The 27,163-nt window shown below is 46.8% G+C and overlaps 1 protein-coding gene and 1 long non-coding RNA gene across 2 annotated transcripts in view; both read left to right on the plus strand.

Annotated features, from left to right (window-relative positions):
• Positions 1–292: 292 nt before the first annotated feature.
• Positions 293–3,117, plus strand: LOC132074768 (uncharacterized). The gene is made up of 3 exons (XR_009418649.1): positions 293–408; positions 1,392–1,558; positions 2,464–3,117. It is a non-coding gene; the product is annotated as an uncharacterized LOC132074768 (long non-coding RNA).
• Positions 3,118–4,883: 1,766 nt separating this feature from the next.
• The window catches only part of HSD17B12 (hydroxysteroid 17-beta dehydrogenase 12), an 81,830-nt gene continuing 59,550 nt past the window's right edge, over positions 4,884–27,163 (plus strand). The window contains 3 exon segments of the mRNA XM_059474185.1: positions 4,884–4,976; positions 4,978–5,140; positions 5,143–5,316. Coding sequence (XP_059330168.1) covers positions 4,884–4,976; positions 4,978–5,140; positions 5,143–5,316 — 430 coding nt within the window.

A 27,163-nucleotide genomic window follows, 5' to 3' on the forward strand; every position in this document is an offset into this window, starting at 1 on the left:
AATAGGTTGCCCAGAGAAGCTGTGCACGTTCCATCCCTGTGAATGTCCAGGACCATCTTGGATGGGGCTCTGAGAACCCTGGCCTTGTGAAAGGCATCCTTGCCCATGACAAGAGAGTTGAAAGTATATGATCTTTAAGGTCCCTTCCAACCTAGGCAACTCTATGGTTCTATGATGTGATGATTCTGTGATTCTGTGTGCTGTGAAATAGCTTTGACCAAAATCATCACACCCTGCACACCTGTGCCATGCTGTTAAAGCACTTTCTGCCCTTTCAGGCAGAAGAGGGAAACTGGAACTCCTGGGTGAGTGCTAGATAGTGCACAGACTTGGAGGGGCACCATGAGCCTTGCAAGGAGATGGAGTAGATGCCTAAGGAAAAGCTGAGGATCTGGAATTCCACACAAGGTATCTTGCCTCACCCCATCATTACAATGATCTCAGCAGTTGATGAGGTGCATTGAGAGATTTGTTGGCATGTCTGAATGGTACTTGTTGAGACATTAACAGAATGGACAATGAAGCTTACATTCTTAGGTATTCTAATTTTTGCCTTCAGTGTGCACTGGGGCAAGGTGTCGTAATTTGGGGCTATGGATTTAGGCAAAGACCCACTGCAGTGCTCAGCTCTGCAGCAGCCAGGCCCATTATTGAATCTGGCCTCACTGCAATAGGTGTGAGTAATGGTAAGAGAGGCATGAGAGCAGAATGACTGTACAGGGGGGAGAGCTGCTCTTGAGTTGCTAGAGTGAAAAACATATTTGTAAAGGGATAAAATTAGTGCTGGGTACAAGAATGCCATTTAATGAAACAAATGACTACACTGTTCAGGGGCAGGAAAAAACATGACACATCACAGATAACCAGCAGTCCCCCTCTCCTGTCTCAGGGCTGCTGCAGAGCAGACAGCATTTCTGGCAGCACTGGGCAGGCTGGGATGAGAAGTAGATCCCAGGGCTGAGGCTTCCCGAGCGCTGAGACCCCTGAGCCACAGGTGCCACTGTGGGGACAGTGAGTGACTGTCTTGGGTGCTTGCCTGTGGACTTGTAGTGAGAAGTGTTTTCCTCAGGTACTGAGAGAGCAGGGCAGGAGGGAGACATGGAAATGTGGTCTCACTGAGATGTGTATTGCTTGTGAGGTACTTGTGGCAGCAACATCACAGAAAAACTTCATAATAAAAATGGAATGCTTCTTCTTATTGGGTGCTCTTTTATCCTCTATTCATTGTGGTTTATTGCTCCTGTGCTATATTTTTGTTTTCTTTGTCTCCTTTTGATGTCATCATCTGTGTGGTTCTATGTCCCTATCTTTTGTTGCTTATTGCATTTTTTAGTCATGCCTGTCACTACACCTTCAGCTTTCTCTCTCATCTCTGTTGTGATCTGCTGTAGAGCTTAGCCATGATCCATATGATGGAGCAATGTAGCCAAGCTGTGGGCTGACCGAGGTTTGCATCACTGCCCTGACCCAGATTGCATCTGCAGTCATCTGGAACTGACTACACGCCTGAACTGATGAAAGAGGCTGTGGAAATATGGATCTCTGGGGCCTTGGCAAGGTATCCTCATATGTGTATGCATGTTGATGTGTGAGTACACTCAAAATGCCTGTCTGTTCCATCAGCTCAGTGACTGGGTGCTCCTTGGGGATTTGCAGCAGCTTACAGCAAATGGGAACAGACCTGCAAAGCTCCTGAGAATACTAGGATTAACCCTGGAAAGGGGGATAGGCCTGTTGCTCAGGAACGTGTGATGCCCATAAGCAAGAGATGCAAACCCCCTCATTTGACCTTTGTATAATTCTTTCCCTTCCAGTGAGTCCCTTTCCCTGCCTGTGACTCATCTTCTTCTAAATGTAGACTGTAAGCCTCTCAGAGGACTGCCTTTTTCTCCAAGCAGGGTAGCATAAAAAATAGCAACACTTTTGAATAACCAGTATGATTTTTTTAACACAAAAAAAATAGAGGACTGCCTTGCTTTGTCTGTGCTTCTCTGTCAAGGGGTTTATCAGTCCCCCTGAGAGAACAGTGGGGCAGGTTCTGTACTGACCTGCAACAAGAACGTTGTTTAGACAAGAGGTCTCAGGAGCAGCACAACTGCAGTGCAGTGAGCAGGAGATGTTATAATAAAAGATGGGTAGACTCTGACAGAGACCAACAAATCTTTCATAGCACCCACATACTTTCCTCCCTATTTCTGACCCATTTGTAAATGTCAGCATTCCCTTGGTAACTGCAGTGCAGCTTACAAAAATGTCCAGTAGGAAGTTGCCTGCTCCCTTCAGCAGGTTTCCCAATGCTCATCTCCTTTCCTCCAGCCTCTACATGCACTGTCCAGCTGCCCAACTTTTCTTCTAAACACTTGGTGAGTCTGGTGACCACTGTTACCTTCCATCCTTTGCTTCAGCTCTACAATGTTGCCTTTGACTTGTAGTAGATCTCTTTTCTGCCTTTTCTCTTTCCAGATGCTTAGGCCATATTCACCTGTCCTCTGGAAGACAAAAGAGTGAGGATCAGCAGTGTCATTTATTCTGCAAAAACTGAACAGATGAGAACTGCCGTGACAGCCAATAGACGAAATTAAAAATTAAGGAAAGGCTGGTATGGAACAAGAGGAAAATTATCCCAGCATTTAACAATCTTTGGAGGGTGTTATGTCAACTGCACACTTGGTGAGGCCTATAAGGATTTTCCTTGTGTAATACCTGCAGGAGTTAGGCCTAGCATATCACACTATTCTAAAAGTGATGTCCAGTAAGCAATAGGTGGGCTCTCCTGGGAAAAATGCAGGAAGAAAACTTGGTGAGAGCTGGATCTTCGACAGTGTCACCTGTCATGAGGGATTGACAAAAGAAAAGAATAAAAAAAGAAAGGTGAACTAATTCACCATGGGGATGGAAGGATGGATGCTTCCTGTTTTTTTCAATTGCAAAGTGTATGATAGTTTCATGCCTTTAATTGACATCAGTGCAGTGTTGTTGAATCCAGTGAAATTTGAATCCCACTATGAATTTGTTTTCCACAAGTAGATTATGAACAGAAACATTTTATTTTTATCAATTATGTATTTTTGAGTGAAAAGCTATTTTGTGTATATGTATTTAACAGCAGGAAATGTAGCAAATGTTTATTTTTATTAAACTAATAAAAGGGATAAACCTATCACGGCAAATTTTCATTTGATTTCTTTGGTCTTGTTTCCCTTAACATAGACAAGAGGTCACAGTGTGCAGCCCCAGGTATCTCAGGATGCACAGTTCTTTGCATCAGGTAGTTGATGTCATACTAGTGTGTCTTGTTTCTAAATGAGAGCTGTGAAGTGGCAGTAGTGCTTCTAACTGCATTCACAGGGCACCACGGTCGGGTTGTGGCCCCAAGTTGCAATACACGTGGTACTGCTTACCTGCTCCAATTAAGGTGGCACCTTACATCGGCTCTTTCCAAAGTCTGAAGCAGGAAAAGGCTAGGAAATGTGAAATGAGATGGGAAAAGAGAAACTGTAGAGCATTTGTAAATCCATTGTGGTCTGCAGAGGTGGAGCTGCAAGGGGAGGCCAGGCCTGAGGTGTGCCAGGATTTGGCAGATTTGGCTCCTGGAAGCTTCCTCTGCCATGGACATGGCGTGTGGCAAGTAGCACAAAGGAGTTGGATGAGGGGAACATGGCTGCAGCCTGGCAGCTGGTACAGCTTGGAGGTCTTCAGCAGTAGTGGCTGCATTTGGGTATGACCTATTTGCCAGTCCAGGAGAGAAAGGAAAGACAACATTAAGACTACCCCCTCTGCTACTTATCATTAATAACTTAGATGGATGTGGATCTCCAAAAAACCTAATCTAGAGAAAGTTTTTTACTGCTTGAACTAAGGTCATTGTCAAATAAGTGGTATAAAGGCTTGTTTTCTAGAAAAAAAATGTTGGCACTGAAAGTTGCAAGGGGCTCCCTTTAAAAGCAGCAGTCTCTTAGACCTCAACTGGTCTTCTCTGACATTTTAACTGACCCACACCTTACACCAACCACATTGCCGCTGATTTTCCATGTTGCTCAGCCACTCCTGCCGTTTCAGCCTGGTGAGGCAATACATCTCAAGCATGAGGTATTTCAGGGCTTCAGCCTCCCACACCCTACATTGCCCCATCTCCTCTCCATTGCCCCAGGCTCCTTCCTGGGAGGGAGGGAAAAACCCGGGCCGTAAGTGAGGTGCGGGTGCCATGGCCCTAGCAAGTGGCGGGAGGCGGGACAGAAGGCAGCGGAGCTTTGTGCCCTTCACCACCACGGAAAGAGCCACTGCTGGGGTGTGTGTGTCATTTCAGAGGTGTCTCCTACACTCCTTCCAAGTCCAGGCGTTCCTACCCCATCGTGTGAGGGGCTCTAGGAGAGTCGTGTCAAGCGGGCAAGTGAAGGGCGACGGGGCAGAGCAAGTCCAGGCATGGCACAACAAGTGGGCAGCTCACGGGAAATATTTCGGAAGCCTCCGTTGCCCCTGGATCTTGTCGGGAAAGACAGATGGAGGCCGGCCGGACGGGACGGCGCTGCCAGCCCCGCGGTGCGTGGGGTGCAGGGGCAGCTGGGCTGTGGTGCTCAGCCCCTCTTTTCCCGGGACGGACTTTCCCCGAGGCGGGTTCCCTTTCTCTGCGGACCCGTGCCGTGCCGTGCCGTGCCGTGGCGATCGCGGCGCGGCTCCGTGGGCGAGCGCAGTGCGGGGCTGGGGGAGGGGAACCGAGGGACATATTCGAGTGCGAGGCGGAGCCTGAGCATTTTATGAATGGGCTCATATGACGTCAGTGGGGGCGGGAGCGCAGGCTCCGTCTTCCACCAGTCCTGCGGGGTTCCTGGGCAGCGGAACCAATCGAAGTGCGGCGGCCGGGTGACGGCCATGCTCACTGGCCAATGGCGGCAAGAGAGCGGTGCCGACCACGTGGGGCGCAGGCCGCAAGTAGTACGGGGGCGTGTGGCCGCTCGCTGCCTGCCCCCCCCTTCCCGGCGCGGCGGGGCCGGGCGGCCCCAGGGCGGGCGGGCCCGGCCGCGTTGCCGGGTTACCCGGTGGCTGAGAGGCCCCTCCGCCAATCGCGGCGGGGCGGGGGCGGGCGCCGTGACGGTTGCGGGGCGGCGGTGGCCGGGAGGGCTCAGTCCGGCCGCTGCAGCCTCCGCAGCATGGTGGCTCCTGCCGCGCTCCCGGCCGCCGGCCTCTTCTACTGGGTGGGCGCGCTGGGCGCTCTGTACGCGGCGGCGCTCGCCTCGTACCGCCTGCTGGCCGGGCTCCGCGTCTGGGTGCTGGGTAGCGGCGCCGCCGCCGTGGGGCCGGCGCTGGGCGCCTGGGCAGGTGAGTGCGCGTCCCGGCCGCCCCCGCCGCGGCTCTTTCTCTGGTGACTCCTGGGCCGGGGCAGGGACCTCGCTGGGGAGCGGCCTCGGCCTGGCGGGGAGGGGGACGCGGGCGGCGGGGACGGGCCTTCAGAGGGACCGGGACAATCTGGCGGAGCGCCCGTGGGGCGACAGCCGGGTCCGGGGCGGGCTGGTCTGGGCCAGCGTCTGAGGGACCGGCGGGTTCCGCTGCTCTGCCAAGTGTGCCCCTGACTAGCCGGGAGCCGCTCTCAAGCTCCCCAGGAAACGTGCGGGGCCAGAGCACGCCGGTCGGGTCGGTCCTGAGAGAAGCGCCGATTGTTGGGACTTGCGGGCGGGCACGGCGTGTGTGAACTTGGTGTCTCCAGGGCGGCGGGGCGCGCAGCGCGGCTCCGGGGCCGCTCCGCAGTTCGCAGCGCGGCCGGTCGGTGCGCGCCGCCCCCTCCGCGCCGGCCTCGCGCCTCATCGCTGACGTCAGGCCCGCCCCGTCCCCGCCGCCCCCGGAGGAGCGGCCGCTCCCGGCGCAGCGGAGGCCGCGCGGCCCCTGCCCGGCACCGGAGCCCCGCGGGCGAGCGGCGGCAGCCGCGGGTGCCCAGGGAGAAGGGCTGTGCTGGAGGGCGAGGGAAGAGCCCCGCCGAGAGCGGCGGGAGAACGGCGGAGCGGCGCGAAACTTACGCCGACTCTCTCTGCTCCTGCAGCTCGGCCCCTCCTCGGTCCCGGGCCGCGCTCGGGAAGGGGCTGAAGCACGAGTGGCCCTCCCTGTGGAGGGGGTGACAGTAGCGGTGGCCGGGAGGGGGTGGCGGCAGCATTTGGCTGGCATCCCTGAAATACAGGAGCGCTGTGGAAGTACAGCAGAGGCTATTACCGGGGTAATTTCAGTGCTACCCTGCTCTAACTTTTCTCACTACTTCGATTCCTGGTTACGGGAGCCGCGCTGGAAAAAGACAGTTTCTTCCATCCGAGTCTGCCGCTGCCTTTAAGTAATGATGAGATGATAGAAAGGGCTTCTCTGCTGGTGTAACAGATCAGGCCAAGGGAATTTTCAAATCCGTTATTGGAAAAGGCAAGTTTTGTGCTTGATTGGGAATTGATAAGATGGGCCACAAAAATAGTTGTAGCGTGTAAGGGGTGTGAGTTTAAGGTGAGATGACACTTTAAAAGGCTGCAAAAGGTATTTCCTTTCCTCAAGGGGAGTAGGAGGACATCAGGTGCTCAGCTGCTGCAGCTGCTTCCAGGTGCCAGACCTTTAGGCAGAGCAGCCCTGCAGGTTGGTTGCTGGGCTTATCACTGTGCTCCCCCATAACCTCTGCAGCCAGCACAGAACTTGTATGTGAGCACACGCCTGGGTAGTTGAATGTCTGCTTGTGTGAGACAAGTAAAGCAGCACTGCTACTCACAGCATTCATAATGCCAGAGCATGTCATGAGTCCTGTGTTTACAGGCTTGAAGTGCAGCAGCCGTGCCTTGGATAGGTAACAGCTTGACATACAAATAACTAAGGCCCAGGTCTTCCTTTCAGCTGGAGAAACGTTATGCCTGTTAAAGATATGGCTGGTACAGGACACCTAAACCTTCTTTGACTTTCTAATATTGGTTTTGAATATATTACTGCATTATCAGTTGCCTGCTGACTTGTGGTGCATCACAGAAATCTTGGTGGCCCCTTGAGCTTGTTTTGCATTGTTTCAAACATGGAGGTCTGCAGCGCCTGAGCCAAATGCCAGCTTATCAGCTGGAACCACAAACTGTAAACAGCAGATCTTTCCACAGTCACATCCTCAAACATCCAGAGAAGTGCAGTTCTGTCACTGTCTCGAGCAAGTGCAGGCAGCAGTGGGCCACTGTATGTGGCCAATGGCTGCTCACAGAAGTTGTTCTTTCTCTGCCAGGATTGTGATGTTCAAGGCAGGGAGGAAGAGGAGCACTGGCAGCACAGCTAAATTCTGTGTGTATTGCTCTGCTCTGAAGTGGCGGCATAGCTGCAGTGTCAAGGAGAATGGAGAAATGAGGTGATGAAGCCTGCTGTCACTGTAGGAAGACATGTGGCCATCATGAGTTAGCCGTTGTGTGTCCTCTGTGCAGCTGATGCAGGTGAGGTGCTGCTTTATTGGGACAGCTGCTGTAGTCTCCAGCTGAAATGAAGAGAGGTTGTCTTAGTCTGAATGGGCACTGGGGTGGTTTGCCTTAAAGTGTGTTGTGGCTGGGCAGGCTCTCTGTTTTCTGTCATGGAAAGGAAGATGGAGGCACAGCTGCAGATATGTTGGGTCACCTTGATTAGCAAATTACTAAGTAATACTGTAGGAAGAAGTGCATTTCCTTTTTTTCTGATATTTTACAAAACAGTGGTTTTGATGCTACTTGTCTGCTGTAGTTATTGAGTCAATGTATTCTTTCTAGTGCACAACTAGAGAACAACTTTATAAAAACCCTAAAACACAAGTCCTTTTGGAAGGACTTCTTACTGCCCTTTAACTCTTCTGTACATTTGAAATTGGGTTGCAAATTTTTTCCTTGTTTTCTTAGAGGTTTCTTCAGATGCATATATGCAATTGCTTCTGTCTATGCTTGGTCTAACTTACTGGTATTTAAAAAGAGGGGATGTGAGGAGGAGGAACCACTATGTGAACTGGTAATGTACTCTGGAAAAACTAGGTTTGTACTACTTGAAATAGGACCTCTTTGACAAAAAGTTAGTTTTTCTACACTCACAATTATGTGTGAAGGTCTGTATGCAGCTGTTCTGGTTTTCTCTCTGTATAACAAGCCTCTGGCTTGGTTTTTGGCTACTATACTGTTAAGTACAGTATGGAAGTTGGGTGGATGCCTCAAACGTGAGGTTTCTGGGTGCATCTTGAGAGACTATACAGTGAAAACTCATGGGTTGAATGTTCTACCTTTAATGTGCTTCACAAGTTGGTAAAAGAGGAAAAAAATAACAGTTCCTTTGATTTAAAAACAATGTAGCTAAATAAATGACAGACTCAACAGGACCAGAGTGCTAAGGAGTCGTTCTGAATTCACCAAGAATACAGCAAAGATGTGGTTGTTCCCCTGCCTCCCTCTAGGCAGACAGATCTGTTGGTAGTGCTGATTGTTGTGATCCATAGTTGTATTTCCTTAGGTTGGATGAGAGTCCTGTTCTTCTCCCATTGATGGTAGTGGCAGGCAGCCACCTTGCTTCTCTGCCATTGGAGATTGGGTGTATGTTGGAGTACAGAGTGTCTGGAGCAGGGAACTGCCTGCTGCTGTTACAGCTCCCATTTGGAGAGTTGCCATGTCTCCTATTTTAGGAAGCCGCCTCTTTTGCAGGAAAAAAGGAAATCATTCTTCTCCTTCCCTTCAGTAACTTGGTGAAATGAATTCAAAATCCTATGGTGATTTAGGCTGGGAGGGACCTCAGGAGGCTTGCAGTCCAACCTCCTGCTTGGAGCAGGGTCAGCTGTGTAATCAGAGCAGTTCAGTGTATGCAGATAATCAACTCTGTATGTTCAAAACCCACGGGCAGTGCAAATTGGATTGATCTGGTGCTCTAAAGCGTCTAACGTCTTGGTTTTGTGGGTACTTAAACTTTTTGTTTCTTTTTCTCCTGTCTCAACATTGCAAATATTTTGATGATAAATGTGGGGATTTTCCCCCCAATTTTCTGTAGCTGAAGCAATGTGTTAACTGGAAACAAAATTATTTTGATTATGTGATTTGCCATATGACACTTGAAGAAAAGTCTTGCTTTCTTTCAAGTCTCACAGTGTCTTAGAAAAGCATCCACTTCTCCTCTATCTTCAATGCCTTTGATAGAGTCATGGTTGAATAATTGTACATTTAGTGGTTACAAGATATCTGCTAGTGATGATGCTTTCTCATGTGGTGAATACAGCTGTACAGTTGTATTTGGGCCAACAAAGGTTTGTGAAGATGAGCTTGCCTTAATTAGGCTTCTTGGAGTTTATTCACTAACGTGCAAAATTAACTAAATGTGGGCAGTTTACTCTAGGTTTCTTAAAAAAGAATTTGTGAGAGGTCGTTAATCAGGATGGTGCTCTCAACTGCCTCTAACTTTGTGTAATTTGATTTTGATTTTATTCAGTCTTTAACCATTCTTTCCGTGTGTAAATATTTAACCAAAACTTTGAGCAGTAGAAAGCTGGGTGACCCTCTCTGCCTTCTTGCTGGCTTCTTTTGCTTAATAAGGGCCATACATATCCAGCATCTAAAAATAGCAACTTGTGCATCAGGGCCACTGAGGGAAGCATGAAAAATGTATGTAACTGGGTACATGAGCAGTGGAGTAGATACTCCTTTGTGTCTGTACAGGCAGGTCTTTCAAAAACTGAGAGTACAGGGGCAATTCCCCAACTCTTGTTGGCTAGTAGGTTGAGATAATAACAAGCTCTATACATCAGACCTTATCAATAATATTATTAAACTAATAAGATGTGATGCTTATGTTCAGAGGAAGAAGTCTAAGAAGTGGACTAGCTGGATTTTGTGCTTTTAAATGGTTTGAGTTAGATTCCATCTGTAAGGTTATGCTTTCTGCAGTCCCTAGAAATGGTGTCTTATGAAATAGACCCTGATCCTTATAAAGTTCTTGAGGTATCCTTAATAAGTCAGATGGTGAAATATTTTAGGTACAATTTAAGAACTCCATACAGAGGACATTGACTGCTGATCGGGTGCTAACGACACAGTCAGTGTCGTTTTTCAAACTCCTTAGCATCAAGTGAAATAATTGTTGCCTTAAAGCTTCTTAGTTTTTTGCAAGCAAGTTTCAGTCCCGTGTGCACAGACAAGTGCAGTCTTGCTTTGCATGTGTTTCACAATGTGCAGTGATAAACAGTTGAGAGACGGTGTCCCAAGTCACTGCTGCAGATTTCAGCAGCCCCCTGGAGCAATGTGTGATGAGGTGGAGCAGAAGGGAGTTTCAGCCTCTCTGGGCGTTGCTCTCCCTACAGGATGGGAGGGGAGAGGCTCTGCCTAGCTCCCGTTTTCCCTGCGCAGGAAGGCTTGGCTGGTGTGTGCAGAGCTTTGGGGGGGGCTTCTGCTTATCTTTAGTTCTTCAGCTGAATCACTCATTCAGGGTTTTGTCATCTTCAGCCTTTCAGGTCCATGGTGAAGGTTTTCTGGCCTTGTTCTCAATTCTGGATGCTGCCCTTGTATGAAATAAAGCAGGGCACTTGTTAACCTGAAAAGTGATGTTAAGAATGTGTGAAAATATGCCAGCTTGTAAACTAACTTGTGATTGTGACCGCTTAAGTGAAATGTGCAGACTGAACTCAGGGCATGTTTTGTTTTTTGTATGGTTATTTGCAAACTGCTTCTGAAGAGTTACTGCACTGAAGAGTGGCTCAGAGAACAGTCTGATGCAAGTGTCAAGTGTCCTAATCCTGTCTGTACTTCTCAGGAGTACTGTGCTCCAATGTGTATGGCTTTTTCTTTTCCTACTTGCCATGTAATATTTCCAAGTATCCATCCTAAATTTTCTCTTCCAAAATTTTAGCTGCCTTCAGTCATCAGTCCTACTCATAGCTTGTAATTTAAAACTCTTCTGTCAGCATATCCCTTCAGCCTGTGCTGTGTGGGGCTGAACAAACTTCCAGAGCAGTCCAGGAGAAGTGGGATCTCTGACCCTGCTTCTCTAGACTTGGCAGCTCATGCTGTGTGGTGTTTGAGGGGGCTGTAAATCCTTCAGAGGCCTTGCAACTCTTGGTGAGTCAGGGAGGCTCTCTAATATTTTTTACATAGGCTACTGCTATTAACATACTCTAAGATCAGTCCTGCTTCCTAGACAGCATAAAGTAATGAACCATACTCTGCTGTTTTCTACAATTTTTCTCTTTCTGGTGCTTGCTTATTTCTTTCAGGTGTCTTCATTTGCACATGATGTTGCTGACAGTTTAAAATCTCCACTTAGTAGGATTGCTCAACACTTAGTGCATTATGTGCTCCTTTTTACACTCTCTGGTCAGAAAAGTAGAGGGAGAGCAACTGCTCAGAGCCCAGATGTGCAGAGTCCCAGTTCTGCTGTGTCCTAGCTGATCTGATGGACTTCAGCCCTCCCTTCTGGCTCATGCCAGCACACTAAATGTGGCATGAGTGGGCATCAGCAGCCTCAGCATCATCAACCAGCCTCATAATCTACAGCTCTGCAGTTTGATTCAGAATATGAATGGGCTTTGCCCTGTTTATCTGCAGGAGCAGAGGGATATCTATGGAGGAGGGTTAAATGCTTTAGTATGGTTTTCCCACCTGCAAAAAATCCCCAAAAAAACAGCTAATGGTGAGTGGAGGACAGATGTTTGCATTAAGGTGAAAAGAATACCCATCTCTGATAAACAGCCTGAGAGGGAAATGCTTGACAATTTATTAGCCTGGAGATGAATAGCTGTCTTACTTTAAGCTAGCTCATTCTCCCAGTTTTCTGTGTGTTTTAAAGTAGGAATACTTGTAATGGAAACTAGTTACTTAAAACCAGAGAATTTACACAAGGATGTAATCTAGAGTAATATCATGTGATTCTTTAGGCCTGTATATGAACAAAAATGTGGGATAAACTCTGTAACTAGTAGGTAAAACACCCATCTGTTGGGCTTGCACGGTTTCATCACTTACCTAAGTTGCTACTTCTTGCTTCAGATGACTTCTGGTGCTCACTTACTGATTAGTTTTGGGAAACGTGGGTGCTTAGAGAAAAGCCAAAGAGCCAAAGATTTTTCAGATTGAGTACATTGGTATCTGAAAATGCTAGAATTAGGGCAATTCAGGTTCCTTTCCCTGTATTACATTTAATTGCACAGAATAATTTTACCTTAAATCTGCTATTTTTTGACTCCTGATTTAACCTTAAAATAATATATTGTTTTTCAAATCTGTGAAAGTTCCTTGATTCCTGGAAATAATGTCTAGAGCAGTGCACCATCACCCACTTGGTGAGTCATTAGTAGTGCTGAAATCCTGTTCCACAATTTAGGCATCTCCAGCTAACATGGGAAGAGAGCTATATATAGAATTTCCTGCTGAGCTGCTAATTCACTCTATTGCCCTCAGCAGCAGATGGTGACACCTAAAAGCCTGAGGTTTTGTTGTAGGTTTTGAAAGAAACCTCTTGTTTAGTAGTTCTTAAAACTGGAGTTAAGATGTCCAGAAGCTGGGCCTCAGGGAAAATGGTGCCTGTTCCATTGTTTCTTCTACTCCTTTTGCCATTTTTGTTACCCTTCCTGCTTCTTTCTCTCCTGAGGATTCTCTCGTGTTACTCTCATGATTCAGTTGCCTGTCAATTGTGGAAGACAGCTGCAGGCATGGTGTGTGTATATGCAGAATTTACTGTCTGGTTGACTGTACAGATTTGGTTTTGGTTGGATGTTTGGTTTTTTCTGTTTTTTACACCTCCCTTCTATTTTGTCCTCTTAAGCAATTGTGAGCCACGTGTTCCAGAGGGGTGTATTCCATCAGTCATGCAGAGGGACAGCTGTGTTTCCACTTCTTGAAGAGCTCTGTACTTATTAGACAAAGAAGAGCAGACTTGAGGAGCTCAGTTCTAGGGCTGTTAATCACAGCAATTTTTCCACAGGATTTTCATGTATGTTAGAAGGCTACCACAGAAGCACAGAGGGAGAAAAGCTGTAGTGAGAGAAGGGGAATGGGAGGTGGTAAGCTCAATGGGACAAAGGTTTTTGTTGCTGATGGGAGGAAACTGTTGTGCAGGCACCAAAGAGTCTGGTCTCCTTACAAGGTATCTGGTCCCTGCCTTTACATGGAGAGGTTTGCAGATGTGTGTGAGGATACATATAGATATAGAAATATTTCTCTGCCTTGTGCTTTCCATTTCTGTAGCTGCTGCTTCCCAACCAACACTTGCTTATGCTTGCATGCTGCTTCCCCACACTCTGCTTCATCAATGGCTCCTTATTCCAGCAAGTCCTGCTTTCACATTCCTCTGTGACTGGCTGATCTGTTTCTCCAAAACTTTTCCATTGTTCTGAAGCTCTGGAAGACTGGTTTCCCCTAGGCTTTGTGCCCCTTTGCTCCCTTCCCCAAGATTCTTATCCTGCCAGCAAAGGTGCTTAATCTATAAACTTGTTATTCTCTATTATTTTGCATAAATATTTTTTTCTTGAAAGAGGTGCATATGCCCAGTATTCCTGCTGTCTCAGTCCCATCTGCCAAAGGGCTCTCCATCCCCAGAGTGTGGATTCAGTGTGGCTCATGAGTCAGCTCTCTAACAGGAGGGAGAAGCATCAAGGATAGGGCAGTAAAGGATCACTGTGCTGCTGGAAGAAGCTGCTACCCTGCCTGTAGTTGAACAAGGGATTAGAGTTAGGATGTCTTGCAGTTCATTCCTACCCTCAATTGTCCTGCACGTCCAACCCAGTGTTCGTATGGCATGGCAGAAAGGGATGTGTACTCCTGTCAACTCACAGAGGTGTGCTTAAAGGCAACTTACCTGTCCTGATACAAACTCTTTACCTCAGTCTTTTCGTTCAGGTAGACCCAGATCTATGGCAAACCTTCTGGGGCTCCTCAACTTGGTGTTTGTTCCTAGATTTTGATCTAGAACCCTCCATTTGGTGCTGTAGTTCTTCTCCTTGGGTGTTCACTCTAACCTCCAGAGCCTTGTTCATGTTCCTTTGCACTGGAATCGGTTTGCTGACACTCTCACATGTTGTCAGCTTATAAATGAGATGCCTTTGTTCACAAGAGTGAGTGTGTTTTACATCATGGCTTTCTGATGTAAAAGTTTGGTGTGGAGAGAGAAAGTGGATGGAGAGCTCTTGCCTTGCTTCTTTCTTCCTTATGCTGGCACAGAGGTTAGTCTGTGTTGTGATCTGATTAAGGAGTGTGCCCTGCAGAAAATTAGTCCCTTGGGGCTATTTATGCTCCATAGTCTGCTTGGTCATGTGAATTCCAGTGCTGGTGGAACAAAGGGAAACTTGGTAGTGTTATGGAACTGTATGTTGAAGATACAGCTGAGTCCAGTGGTCAGCTTGAGTTGCTCTGAGACCAGGCTGCTGCCAGAAGAATTGTGGCTGCTCTGGTTGCTGGCTGGGAGCTCTTGGTGCTTCCCTCACGTTCCCTCAGTCCATGTGTGGTGGTGCTGCTGGTGAGGTCCTTGTGTGGCCTCTAACTCTGCAAGCAGGACCAGCTGCAGTCAGCTGGGTCAGCTTCCTGAGCTGCCTGGAAAGCAGTTGGCAATCAGATACTGAGGAAGCAGGTAGGCATGGATTGCTGGGTGATGCCCTGCAGCTGAGCTGGCTGAAACTGAGCCTAAAACTGCAGGACCCTGTTGTTAGTTCTGTTGCTTGGTCCCATCTTGATGGGCTGTTCCAAAGTCTTGTTTTGCTCAGTTCTTTGTGGGTCAAGATGGGTGGCATGTACCTCTTGTGTGTTTGAGAGGATTGTTTGAGTTGCAGAGTATGATTTTGGAAGTCCCTGCTAACAGGTTTTAACTAGCTCCTTTCCTTTTCAAAGACTAGGATAATGGTGGTGTATTGGTTTGATAGCTAGGGTTATTAATTTTCAGAAAGAAACCTCTTTTTCATCCCTTCTTCAATAGTTCATAGCATTGTTCTTCCTGTGACTTTGTCCTTGGGGACAGACAGGTTGTGCTTGGCTGTGTTTCAAACTCTTCCTCTGGTAACCAAATTCTTGATGCTTTAGTGTTTGAAAGTGGTGGGGTCGGAATCTGTTAATCTGAAAGTCTTTGTAAGCCAAGAAATTTTAGTAAAATGAAAGAGGTGGATTTTCAGTCTGCCAGCTAGGCAGAATTTTGGTAGCATCTCATCTCAGCTGGATTTGTCACTTGGTTGCTGTTGCTGGTTGTGGTTAAATCAAAGTGTAGAATTTCTGATGTAAAACATTGCCTTGGCAACATTTGAAAATAATGCATTTGTTCAGAAAAATGTGTGATGTTCCAGCATAGACTAGCTTGTTTCAGTCATTGTTAGTAAGTTTTGGATTGAAGCTGTGTTTCTTGTGCGCTAACCTAGAATTAGTCTCCTCAAACTGACTTTCAGCACAAATTCTTTACCTAGTGAGGAAGCAGATTTGAGTAACAATATATCTTTTTTTTTAATAAATGCATATTGTTTTAAAGTAGCCTTTACTGTAGAAGTTGGTTTATATTTTCAAGCTTTACTTTGGGGGAATTAGTACTATGGGATGCATGTAAATAAGGGATGCTGGTTAAAACTTTGAATGCCCAATATGGTACTATATGCAGATATTCTTACTAGCTGTAGATTTTCTGCAGTCTGAAGTTTGCTGTTATTCCTAAATCTTGGAGCAGTGATCCTGTTCTTAAAAAGTTGGGGTTTTTTTTTTCCCTCTCCTTATCTTCCTTCAGGTATCCTTAGATGGAAGCTACTATCTCTAGCCACACTGGCTGCTTTCAGCAGGAATGGTGTGCCTAAATTCACTGCTGTGACAGTTTGCATGTGCAGTGGGCTGCTGGGCCTCTAATCAGGCTATGCTGTGCCCCAGCTGGCCTGTGTTTGTCCTGTGCATGTGTCCTGGTGCCTGTGTGTACTAAGAAAGGTTTATGGACCTCAGGGAGAGCCGCAGGAATGCTGGAACAGGTACCATTGCCAGGGGGGAGCGTTGTTCAATTTTGAGGGATCTTTTTAAAGAGAGAGTAGAAGGACCTGTGGATAATAAAGCTGTTTTATCATTCTGGTTCTGATCAGTGGACTGAAGGTGCCAAGATCAGTCTATGCAGATGTGGTGAGAAGAGCCTCCATTGCTCTTTCTGGTGTCTGACTTCTAAAGGAGGGTTTGCTCTTGGACTGGAGAGAGAAGTTCAATTGCTGGCCCCCAGTCCCACTTAAAAAGGAGTCGGGGAAGCACTAAGGTTGTGAAAACTTTTTCTGCTGTGGAACATATAAAGTTCTCTAAATCAAAGAGTCCTTGAGAAGTTGGGATAGGAGGGCTGCAAGAATGGGATGTCAAAAATGAAGGAAAGCAGCAAGTAGAGGAGAGATGGGGCAGGAGGTTATCTAAAGTCAGGGATACAGGCTGGTATCTAAAGTACAGGGAGCTAAAGGGGTACAACCTATTGAGCATGCTGCTTTCCAGAGCATTCTGGCGATTGGTGGAGGCTGTTCTCCCTTTATAGCATTGCATCTGTGGATAGGGGATGTTGCTGAAAATTCCTCTGAGCTACCTTTTTTTCCAAGCCATGGCTGCTAGCTTCCTTGCTTGGGACAAGCTGAAGAGTCCTGGCACCACTTGCTTGAGTGGACTCTGTAAATGAAAAGGGCATTCGGGAGATTGCAATGAAGACCTTGGAAAGAGGTTGTGGAGGACCTTGATAGGGGAGTGCTGAAGTCTCCACTTTGTCAGGGACAAGGTGCATGTTTAAGACAAGGTGAATAGCGCTGTGCTTGTGCCAGTGTTCCCTGATGGAGCCGGGGCTCAGCAGGACCTGAAATCCTTGCGTGGTGTGGGCTGGCCCGGAGCTCCTTCCCTCTGCCGGGCGTGTGTGTCCTGGTGCTCTGTGTTTGGGACAGGAGCACGCAGGGCTGCGGGCTAAGGGCGAGTTCTCTGCTGCGGGTGGATCCTGTGTGCGGGCCGGCTGCGGACACCCGTGGGCAGGCGGCAGCGGGGGATGCGGGGAATGCTCTCGGCAGGGCCTCAGCCCAGCTTGGCCCGGGCTGGGCGCGCTGGTGGCTCCGCGCTGCTCCTGTCGGAGGCCAGGCGCTCGGGCAGTGCCGGCTGCTGGCCGGGAGCGCGGATCCAGCGCTCCGGGATCGTGCATGCTTAGTATGGGGCTGATCGCATCGTGCGCCGTGCCGCGGGCGTGCTCGGATCGCTGTCCGGGAATAGGACGTGCTCCTGGCACGCCGGGCCTCGCGCGTGGGCGCGGAGCAGCAGCTGCAGGGCGCCGGCGCCCCCGGGCCGTCCGTCCGTCCGTCCGCCCGTGTGTTCGCCCCCGCCCGCCCGCCGCGGCGCGGCAGCGCCCCCTGCCGGCCCGCACGGCGCGCCGAAGTGCGGGCGCTCGGGGCCGCCCTCCCGGCGGGACCGGCCCCGCTGCCTCCGGTGGGCGGCGGGGGAAGCCCGCCCCGCTCCCGGGGGATCCGCTGCCCGGGGCGGAAGGCCGGCCCCGACAAGGGTTAATAATGCCGCCTCACCTCAGCCGCCCCGGCAGCGGCGGGAGGGGGCGGAGGAGGAGGGGGAGCGGTGCCGTCACTGCGGCGGCTCCCGCGCCGTTACCTAACCGGTGACATAACGCGCTCCCTCCGCTCCGCTTAAGAAGCGCCTGGGGCCATCACAGAGGCCGGCTCGCAGACCCTACGGGGCCGCGGTGGGGCCAGCCAGTGTGAGCCGTGCCGGGAGCGCATGGCTTTCCCCGCCCGCATTGCCGCTCCTCCCGGGGCGCCCTGGCTTCCCGCCCCGAGGGGCGGCGGGCGGCCCCGTCCGAGAGCCGGGCGGCGGCGGGGGAGCGCTCCCCGTGTTCTCCTCCCGAAGTTTCCCGGGCGGGCAGGGGATCGGCGGAGCCGCCGCTCACCGCCGCTCCGCGGGAGCCGCCATCCCGGGCGCGGGGATGCGCGGCCGCCTCGCGTGACAGGGATCCTGCCGGGGACACTGGCTCGTCCACGTGCGGCAGCGGGGCCGGGCTGCCTGCGCCAGCCCACGCAGTGCCCGCGGGCGCTTCCTCTGCCTCCCTGCTCTGCCAGGGAGAAGAAAGTGCACCGAATCAATCGCAGCTGAAACATTTAAGGAGGCTTCATGGGAGCCTCATTTCCATGGGAAAATCTGGGGAGTTTTCCACCGGGGGAAATACTGCAAGTTTTCAAGGGCTTGGAGTGAAATATAGAAGGCATGAGTGGGCGTTTCTTTATTTAGAAACTGGAAGGCAAAGGCAGTGTTGCCCGAGTTCTTCCTTAAATCTCTAAGGCAAACACCTATTGCAAATCAGTGCCGATACATAGAAACAGTCAAGGATTTCTAGAGCGCTTTAACGTAAGAGTCTCCCTAGTGCTTTATGGTAATTTATCGAGGGCATTTCTCATGAGACAACTGTTGCCTTCTAAGTTGATTAACTTGGGCGTGTTAACATTATTCATCTCCTTCCCCCCCCCCCCCCCCCCCCGGCGGATGGATAGAAATACTTAATTAAAGCGAACGTAATTAAGAGTGTGGGACGGAAGGGACCTCTGTGGAGCAGTAATTACCAAACATGCCCATTTTAGCTGAAACTGTATATATATTTTAGGGTCGAAAAACACAGAGTGGCGTTCAGATTGGCTGGGTTTCCGGCACGGCACAGTCTCCTCTCAGCGCTGCCGACCCCCGATTTTATGAATGGTGGGGCTGGGCTCGATTGAGCGGCCGGGCGCGCTCGCCGCTGCCGCCGCGCCGGCTGCGGGCAGGGGGCGCTGCCGGGAGCGCTCGGCGCCGACCGGGGGCGTCCTGCTCGCCCAGGTGCGGCTCGGGCTGGGCTCCAGTTTAAACAGAGCTGCCCCTCTGTGTCCCCTTCTAGTGCAAAGGCTAGAATGCCAAATGTGGGCTTGAGAAACAGCATACTGCGGAGTACCTCACACTCGTGGTAGGCAGGGTATCTTTGGAAGATAAGTTTAATGGCTTCCAACAACCTTAATTTCTGAGGGTTGGTGTTGTTTGTATGAACCATCTATTTAGGTAGATTGTTTCTCATCATAATTAGGTAACTTTCAAAGGCAGTAGAAATTTAAATTCTTCTAGTGCTACTTCTCTACATTTGTAAGGCTTACCTTTATAGGATCTTGATAGAATAAAGAATAAAGGCTTGTCAGCTATGGCATCTTTTATCTGTGCTCATCTTTGCATATTTTTAAAAAAACAATATCTACAAAATATGATCCTGAAGCCATCTTTGCCTCTAACAAGCCATGAGAATCTTATTTCCAGTACGTCTGAGAGGGCTCCAGTTTTTAACAGAGATAAAGGTGTTATTTAGAGTTGGAATTACAAGAGATTTAGAGCCATTCCTAGCATAGCATAAACATGCTTAAAGGCTTGTTGTGGATCTTGGTGTATGTGCAGTTGTGCTTGAATCTGCGAAAGGGGACACCCTGAGGGGTGTTCTCCTCTCTCCCAAAAAGACCTACTTTAGCAGTTGGTTTGAGTAAGATTCCACAGATTCTTTATTCCAAAGCAGCCAGGGAGAAGGAAGGAAGGAGTTTTTGATGGTAGTTTGTGTCTTGGATAGCAAGAGGCAGCTTAAATGGTCCAGTCCACCTTTTTTTGTCCTTGGGAACTGATGGTTTGGGTGACCTAAAATTTTAGCTGTTTCCAGTCATGAAAACAGAAATATAAGATTCTACTAGGAGATCCAGTATTGTCTCTAAACAATATGATTTTGGCTCTTGCTTAATGTGAACTGCTTTGCTAATTAGCTCAGGTGGCTTCTTATTCTAAACCCTTCCATTTTATTATCCATTTTAAGTGCTGGAGACTGTCACCTGTATTTGTCACATTAGTTTCATTTATCCTAGACAAGCTGCCTACAGATGTAAAAAGGGTTGTGAATGTCCTGCAGTCCCCCAGTTCTGCAGCCTCAAGTGGGGAGCGGTGGGCTGGGTGAAATGGGAGCAGCTCTTTCAGCCTCTTATGACGCTAATGTTTCTTACTTCTGTGTCTGATGGGACACATATCATGTGGCTGCTGTGCTCTTACTTAGTCCCAGTAAAACCATGAGGAACTGGCTATGGAAACTCCTCTGTTCTTCTGGATTGTCATTGCTGCTGCTGTGCTGGAGTGAAGCTGATGTACATGACGTACACTTGTTTTCTGCTGTGTATACATTGAAGGGCCTGAACTTGCATTCTGCAGTTGTTATCCTCCTGATACCTTCACAAGGCTTTGAAAAATTCCCAGTGTGATGCTTCCCATCCTGCTGTTAAAGGGTACCAGATATGGAAGTCTCTGTGCTTCAACTTCTTTAGTTTTGGAGCAGGTTACATGTTTGGGCATGAGTTTTGTTTCCACTTCAGCTGTTCTGCAGAATCCTTATTTTCATACCTCTGTGTCCCTGGAGCTAATGCTACCTTCTCAGTGTACAGCTTGTTTTAATGTTGCTTCCAGCCAAAATGAATAAAATATCACTGGGTGTCTTCCTGCTCAATTTCTGTTCTACTTCTGAGCAGTTAGGATCTCGGAGAGAGAGAGAGAGAGAGAGAGAGAGCTTCTGAATGAAATCTCTAAGTGTTACCCCTTTGCAGTTGGATTCCTTTTTCTCAGTTAGCCTGGAGATCTTACAAATTCTGCTGACATTGGCTTCCCCGTGCTTGTGTTGGCCAGGGAGGAAGTGCATACATTGTGTGGGTGGTGGGGAGGCAGACCTTTACTGCTTCAAACAAGAAGTTTTGTCAAGCTTCCCTACTTCTGTTTTTCTTGTGTGGCTCGTGGCATGATGAGAATTCATGAAGAGGGTGGATCTTGGTGCTGTCCTTACACAAAACAAATGCTTTTGCTGTGCCCAGAGCCGTCTTTATACTGTTCTGCCACAATCTGTTAATGCACTATAGGAGCTGAGGTGTAAAACTTGGGAATGTGATACACATATAGGAATTTCTCCTGAGCCCTAAAAGCTGGCCATGACTGATAAATGGATGGTATGAAATAGGAGGTAAGAGCTGTTATATGTCCCCTGCCTGTGTTAATAAGCAAAGGACTCAAACTCTGCAGGGCAGCAAGCTGGGTTCATGGATTTCTATAGCACACACATAATATATTTTGTCCGTGACCACACAGTCAAAACATAAAGGCTTTTTTAGAACTGTTGGATGGTGTCCCCTCCAGTGGGCCCCTGGAGGTAGGAAGTTAAACAAAAGTCATTGCTTGGGTAGTTCTGATTTTGGGATTAACTCTGGGGGTTTTGGGAGGGAGCAGATGGAATTAGAATTTAAAAGGGGTCAGTGCAAAGCTTACCAGTAAGCTTGACTCTGTTACATGGAGGTCCACATGGCTATTGCAGAACATAAAGGATCTGCAGATCCAAAGGTCTGGAAAATCCCTATTCTATTTAAAAAAAAATTAAAAGCCCTAGCATTTCAGGAACTCTTCTTGTTTTTTAGAATTTTTAGCTGTTGAAACAGTCACTTAGCAGAAATGTGTCTTAACAGTTGTCTGTTAGACACAAGAACTTCTGAAAAGATCTCCAAGAATGGAAACAGCTTGGGGAAGGATTAGATGTATTAGCTTAGTGGGCTTTTCAAAGTCTTCACACAAATTCAGCAAGGAAGCCAAGCTGCTTTGTATTTCAATAGAAAACCAAGAGGTCAGAAAATCTCTGTACAGTGTTGTGTAACTTTCTTGGCATATACACTGCAGGGCAGGTGTGTTTGCTGACTAATGTATAGATACAAATTTTCTCTTCACATGCAGAATCTTTCTCTTTCTTGGAAGATGAAACTTAAAAAAGGAGTGACTTGTGTGGGTGGCAGGCTGGTGCAGAGAATGGGAAGGTGACAGTGCAGGGATATTAGGTATCTTGAAACACGTTTTAGTATGGCTTGGGCTCATAAATTAAAGGTTCTGGGAGAGCCCTTGCAGCTATTGCATCACTTGCTAAAAATAGCATCTATACTGCATAAGGCAGCCTGTCTGCAGTGTGGATAGTCTTGAGAATTTAGTGCTTCTTGTGAATGATGTTCAGTCATTTTTACTTCTCAGCTAAGCATGTTTTTAATCTGAACTGTGATAGAGAATGAAGCAAAAGGTTTTATTTTCTGTCTCTGAGGGTGGGGTGAGTTTCAAAATAGCATTGTCCACAGCTGTGTCTGCAGCGTGATTCCAAAAATACATTTTTAAGCTTACTGAAATTACAGTTTAAAGGCACCGATAAATATATTCTTATATTGTAATTGTCAGGGGAGGGGAAGAAGAAACATAGCTTTGTGCAGCTTGAGGTATTCTGCTCTTCTCATCAATCACTTAAAATTTAGCAGGGTTTTTTTTTTATTGGCAGTTACACAATGCAAATGAAATATAAGGCTAATCTGAATTCTTACTAAAAAAACACCCCACAAATCCCAAATCCCTTCTCTTGAAAATTGAGTATATATCGTACAGTGCTTTTTTTCCTTCTCTTATTTTGAAATCTTAGTCAAGAATCACCAGCAAAGGAGTGTGTTTGTATTCCAGTGGTGTTGCTGAACCAGACAGGTCTGCAGCACAGCATTTTATTTTTAGACTCTAGGTTGCCATTTTTATCCTGTAAAAAATATTCATCAGCGTCTGGGTGACAGACCATCAATTTTTTAAAATGTGTCAGACCATGTTTTTCCACCTCTCTCTATTTCTCCTTTTATGTCCTGCTATATATACATTTCTTTTTTGGGGGGAAAGGGAGAGGGGGAACGAGGGTACGGATTTTAATTCATGCATTAGATTTTTCAATTCACAGATCTTTAGCGTCACACAGTTCATTCATCTTCTGTGCTCGGCTGCTTACGCAGCTTTGCTTATTGTCTGCAGAGGGTGAACTGCTCTGGTGCAAGCAGCAGAGGCATGGGCTGGGCAGAACCAGCCTCCTGCCAGACTGGTCACCTCAGCTGCCCTCTCTGCTCGCCCCAAAATACCCCCACGTGACACAGCTGTGGAGAAATAGTTTCATGTCTGGTTTTGGGGTGCTGGTCAGGTATAAAGTTGCTTCTGGGAGAAGCTATTCAAGGTCTCTTTGCAATAAATGGATATGGGCCAGCTGACTTCTAACAATAGAAAATGGGAGATCTCTTCTGATGTGTAATACTTAGAATTGTTTAGTGCCTGGCAGGAGGGGCTCAAAGCCACACAGTTTTTGGATGGTGAGGTAGTAACTCACTAAGTGTGAATCTGCTGCACAAATTCCATGGCAGGAGTGCCACATTGCAGTTGCTTTCTAGGGTGCTGGACTTCAGAACCTCCATAGTGCAGCTGTCCTGTTTATGTGCAGAAAACTGGAGGCTTCCTTAAAGAATTGCTCTTTGTGTCCTTGAAGAGCCTCTGGGTTGGCAGGGAACTGTTGTCATCTGAGCAATTGATACAGCTGATGTCCCCTCCCTTTTTCCCCTGGGCTCAAAGGTGGGAGGGAACCTTTCTGTAGCAATGAGAGGAGTGGCTCTTCAGCTCTGTGTTGGAGAGGAGTTGTCGCTTGTGGGCGGTGGAAGCCAGGGACAACTTGCTGCTGGAGCAGGGTTAGCTTGTAACCCAGGGAGGCCTGTGAGGGTGATGGGTTTTGTAGTGCTCTGGCTGCTTACTAAGACTTGTCCTGAATCATATGGTCTCAAATGCTCAAAGGGAACTGAGAGAAACAAGAGAAAAGGGTGAATATACTATACTAGTAACTGAAGATCTAAGTCAACTCTATCATAATTAGTTTTATTTATAATTTTAAAAGCTTTTGAAGTCTTTGGAGCACTGGTACCCAAGATGGCTTGTTGTGGCAAGGCCAAACTTTATCATAAGTAATAGAAGGTATTCTCAAATACAAGAGCAATAAAATTTTAAGAATGGTTGGTTACTGATACTTTTGGAGTTAGAAGTGGAGATTTAATATGCCTAAACTATATATCCACACATGCTAAACCTGCTTTAAGGGGGAGAAAATGGATAAGATTTTGATGATATTTGTAGAGACATTGTAGGTTGAGATCTTCCTAAGGAAGGTTCTTGGGTACAGTTGTGCACATTTGTTTATGGGAAGATAATATACTGTGCTTATAGTGTGACTTGTAAACTCCTTAAATGTCTGTAATTAAAAACTTGCTTATCAACGATAGACTTTATCAGCCATATCAAAGATATACCTAATCATATTTTTGCTACATGAACTCATACAGCACTTTCTCAGGGTTAAAACTTGTTTTTGCTTTTGCATAGCTAAGTAGCTGTCCTGATTTGTATCATTCCTTCCTAAATTTGGAACATTTTAATTTTTGCATATCAGAATTTGGAAACCTTAAGGAAGTGGCTTTGTGGAAGAAAGTAAAGTGGTAGGTGGTATTCTAGAAAAAATTAAGTAGCCCATGTGTTTGATTTCCTACATCTATTTTGACTATGATGGGATTGAAACCACGCTGTATATAATTGGTTAAGGATTGGAGACTAGACCTATAATATCATAAGGGGTAATGATATCCAGTTGGAAGGGGTGTTATAGGAAGAAGAGATGAGGCAGCAGCTCTCTGCTTTCCTTTTCAGGGGCTTGCTGCAAGGAGGTTTTTTGGGTGAGAGCAGGGCTGGATGAATGTATGACTCCAAGGCATTTCTTAGCTTTTCAGGAGCTCAGAAGGCTCCATATGGAGGCACCCAGTGGTTCTGAGTGAGCTACTTAGGTCTGGATGGGCTTCTTAGCTGAAAGCTGGCAGGCTGTGTTTTGAAAATATATTCCTGAGAGTCTCCATAGTCTTTTGGTGCTTCCCAGTTTGTCTGTTTTTGGTGTATTGTTGATGCAGTGAAATTCTACTCTGTAACTTGCATTTTGAAATGAAGATTTTAATTCTGGGAGTAGGGAAGGAGTATTGTTTTTCTGTTATGTGGAATGTGGTTATTTTGGTATTTTAAATGTGCTTAATTTTTAAAATTAAAATTTCAGTCTGCAAACCTGTAGTCCAAGGGGATTCTGATAGAGGCTTCCATCAAAGGGTTTCCTGAATATCTAATCTTATAAATTTTGTTATATCCATTAGATTTACCTGTTCAGTAATATATAAAATAACCTGAAAATCCACAACATCAATTTAAAGGACAGAGAGAAAGTTAAGCAAAGTGATGAGTGCCATTGGCTTACCATGATCAAGAGGTAGTGGAGAAATCCAAACTAACAGATGAGTTTGAAAAAGAACAGGAGGAGATGATTCTGTCCCATGTGGGATATAGTTCACCTGGGTGGCTTCTTGTTACAGTCTGTATTACATGCTAAAGGTTTACATGGATCAAAAAAAAAAAAGTTATTCTAAAATACCTTAATAGCTTTGTCTCATGTGGATTTGTCCAAGATCACCAGCTGTTGTTTACTGAAGTGCAGAGCTGCAAGATGGAGGCAGGAAGAGCATCCTGGAGAGGTATCCTTGTACTTGACTTCTCAAAGTCTCCCCTCAGTACCTCTTGCTGACCACTACCAAAGTCTTGGGTCGGCTGCATCTTTCTTCTGAGCTGGAAGATTTGTTCTTGGGATAAAATGGTTATACTGTGAGAAAGCTTGTCTACACTGTGTTGGGTTTTTTTCCCCTTTGCTTCCAGTAAAATGGTTGGATGTGTGCAAAGGCAAAGGAGCAGGTGATTGCTAACATGGATTTTTTTTCCCTAATGACCCAATGCATTAGATGTGCCAAGCTCATATAGAATGATGCATTATGCTTGAAATATACCCAAACCTTCATTTAGAAATTTCTTCCAGACTGTGTTTTGTATAACTGCAAATAGTTCAGGTCCTAGTCATGAAGCTGTGAAAGGTCAAACAGTGTTTCAAAGGTGCAGAGGAAAGGTTGTATTTAGCACTGCACCAGTTTCATGCCCACGGTTTGATCTTTAAAAAGCCATTACAGGGTGCTGTTGGTTTTTTTCATGCCCTGAATGGAGACTGGTGTCCTCACTGTGAATAGGGAGGTGCTTGAGTAAGATGATTTGACTGACTGCTAGCAGGATAAGAGGTTCAAGAGGGAACCCCTTCCCAGTTCCAGTGCTTCATGGAACCAGAGTCTCTGCTCTGTTAGGACCGCGGTGTGTTTGACTCGCATATTGTTTTTGTTTTGTATCTCTAGCTGCAGCTAGCCTCTTTCTCATGAAGAAATGAACAGACACCCTCTGGAAGTCAAATTGTATGTTGAGATGATGGGGGAGGAAGGGTAATTTCTGTGATGCCCTCTGACAACCTGAGGATGTGTAGAACCATTCAGTCGACAGAATGTATAAAAAAAAAAAAATTACAGTCAGGTTTATTTTGTTTCCCATTTTCTGTCCGATCCATTAAATGGATAGTAATGAACAGATTCTTGTTCTAAGTTTGTAGCTCTGTTTCCAGAGTTAGCTCTGGCTTTACCCGTATCTCAGATCTCCTCCATCAGGTCAGGTTCCTTACTCTTATTCTGCTCTTCAGAGTCAGAAATATTTTTTTTTCCTTCTTTGAGATACAGTGATTTCCAGCTGGTTGCAAACAACCAACTTATGTTGTCTTCCCAATGTTAGCCTAAACTTTTCCTTTTCTGGTGATTACTCTATGGAAGCTTGTGAAGAGCAAACAAAACCCTTTTAAACTCATGTCCCAGAACAGCTAACTCTAAATCATCTTAGCAGCCCTTTTAAAAATTCTTTTTTGCAGCTGTTCCCATTTAAATTACTTTATGTATTATTGTTTCCTATTACTATAGGAAGCACCTCAGTGGTTATGTAAGTTGTCTTTATAGCTGCATCAAAAGGACAATTTATAGACAATTTTGTGTGCAGACACTGATACCTTAGATAGAAAGACCAGATACTTTTTTCCCCTTCCTTACAATGGTCACCTCACCTCTAACCGAGTTAGTCTCGAGTGCAGATCTTGAATATCTGGCAATATTATGTTTTATTCCTGTGGTCTGTAGACCCATGTAATTCTTTGCAGTGTGACACTGAGATCCTTTTCTAGAACTAGGTTGTTTGTGATGTTCATAAAGCATTTCCTTCTTTGTGTGGTGTTCACTAGTAACAGTGCTGAACAGGATTTGTGCTGAGATCACTCTCTGAGGAGTGTAACTAGTCATTTGCTTTTATCCTGATACAAGTCTGGTTTTGGTGTGAACCATTGTAGATGACTCCCCAGGCAGCACCTGATGATATTCAAAGATACTTATGTTTCATCATATAAAATTATTTTCTTTTGCCTGGTAGGTCTGGAG

The sequence above is a fragment of the Ammospiza nelsoni genome, chromosome 6 (genome assembly GCF_027579445.1).
Source record: "Ammospiza nelsoni isolate bAmmNel1 chromosome 6, bAmmNel1.pri, whole genome shotgun sequence".
NCBI lineage: Eukaryota > Metazoa > Chordata > Aves > Passeriformes > Passerellidae > Ammospiza > Ammospiza nelsoni.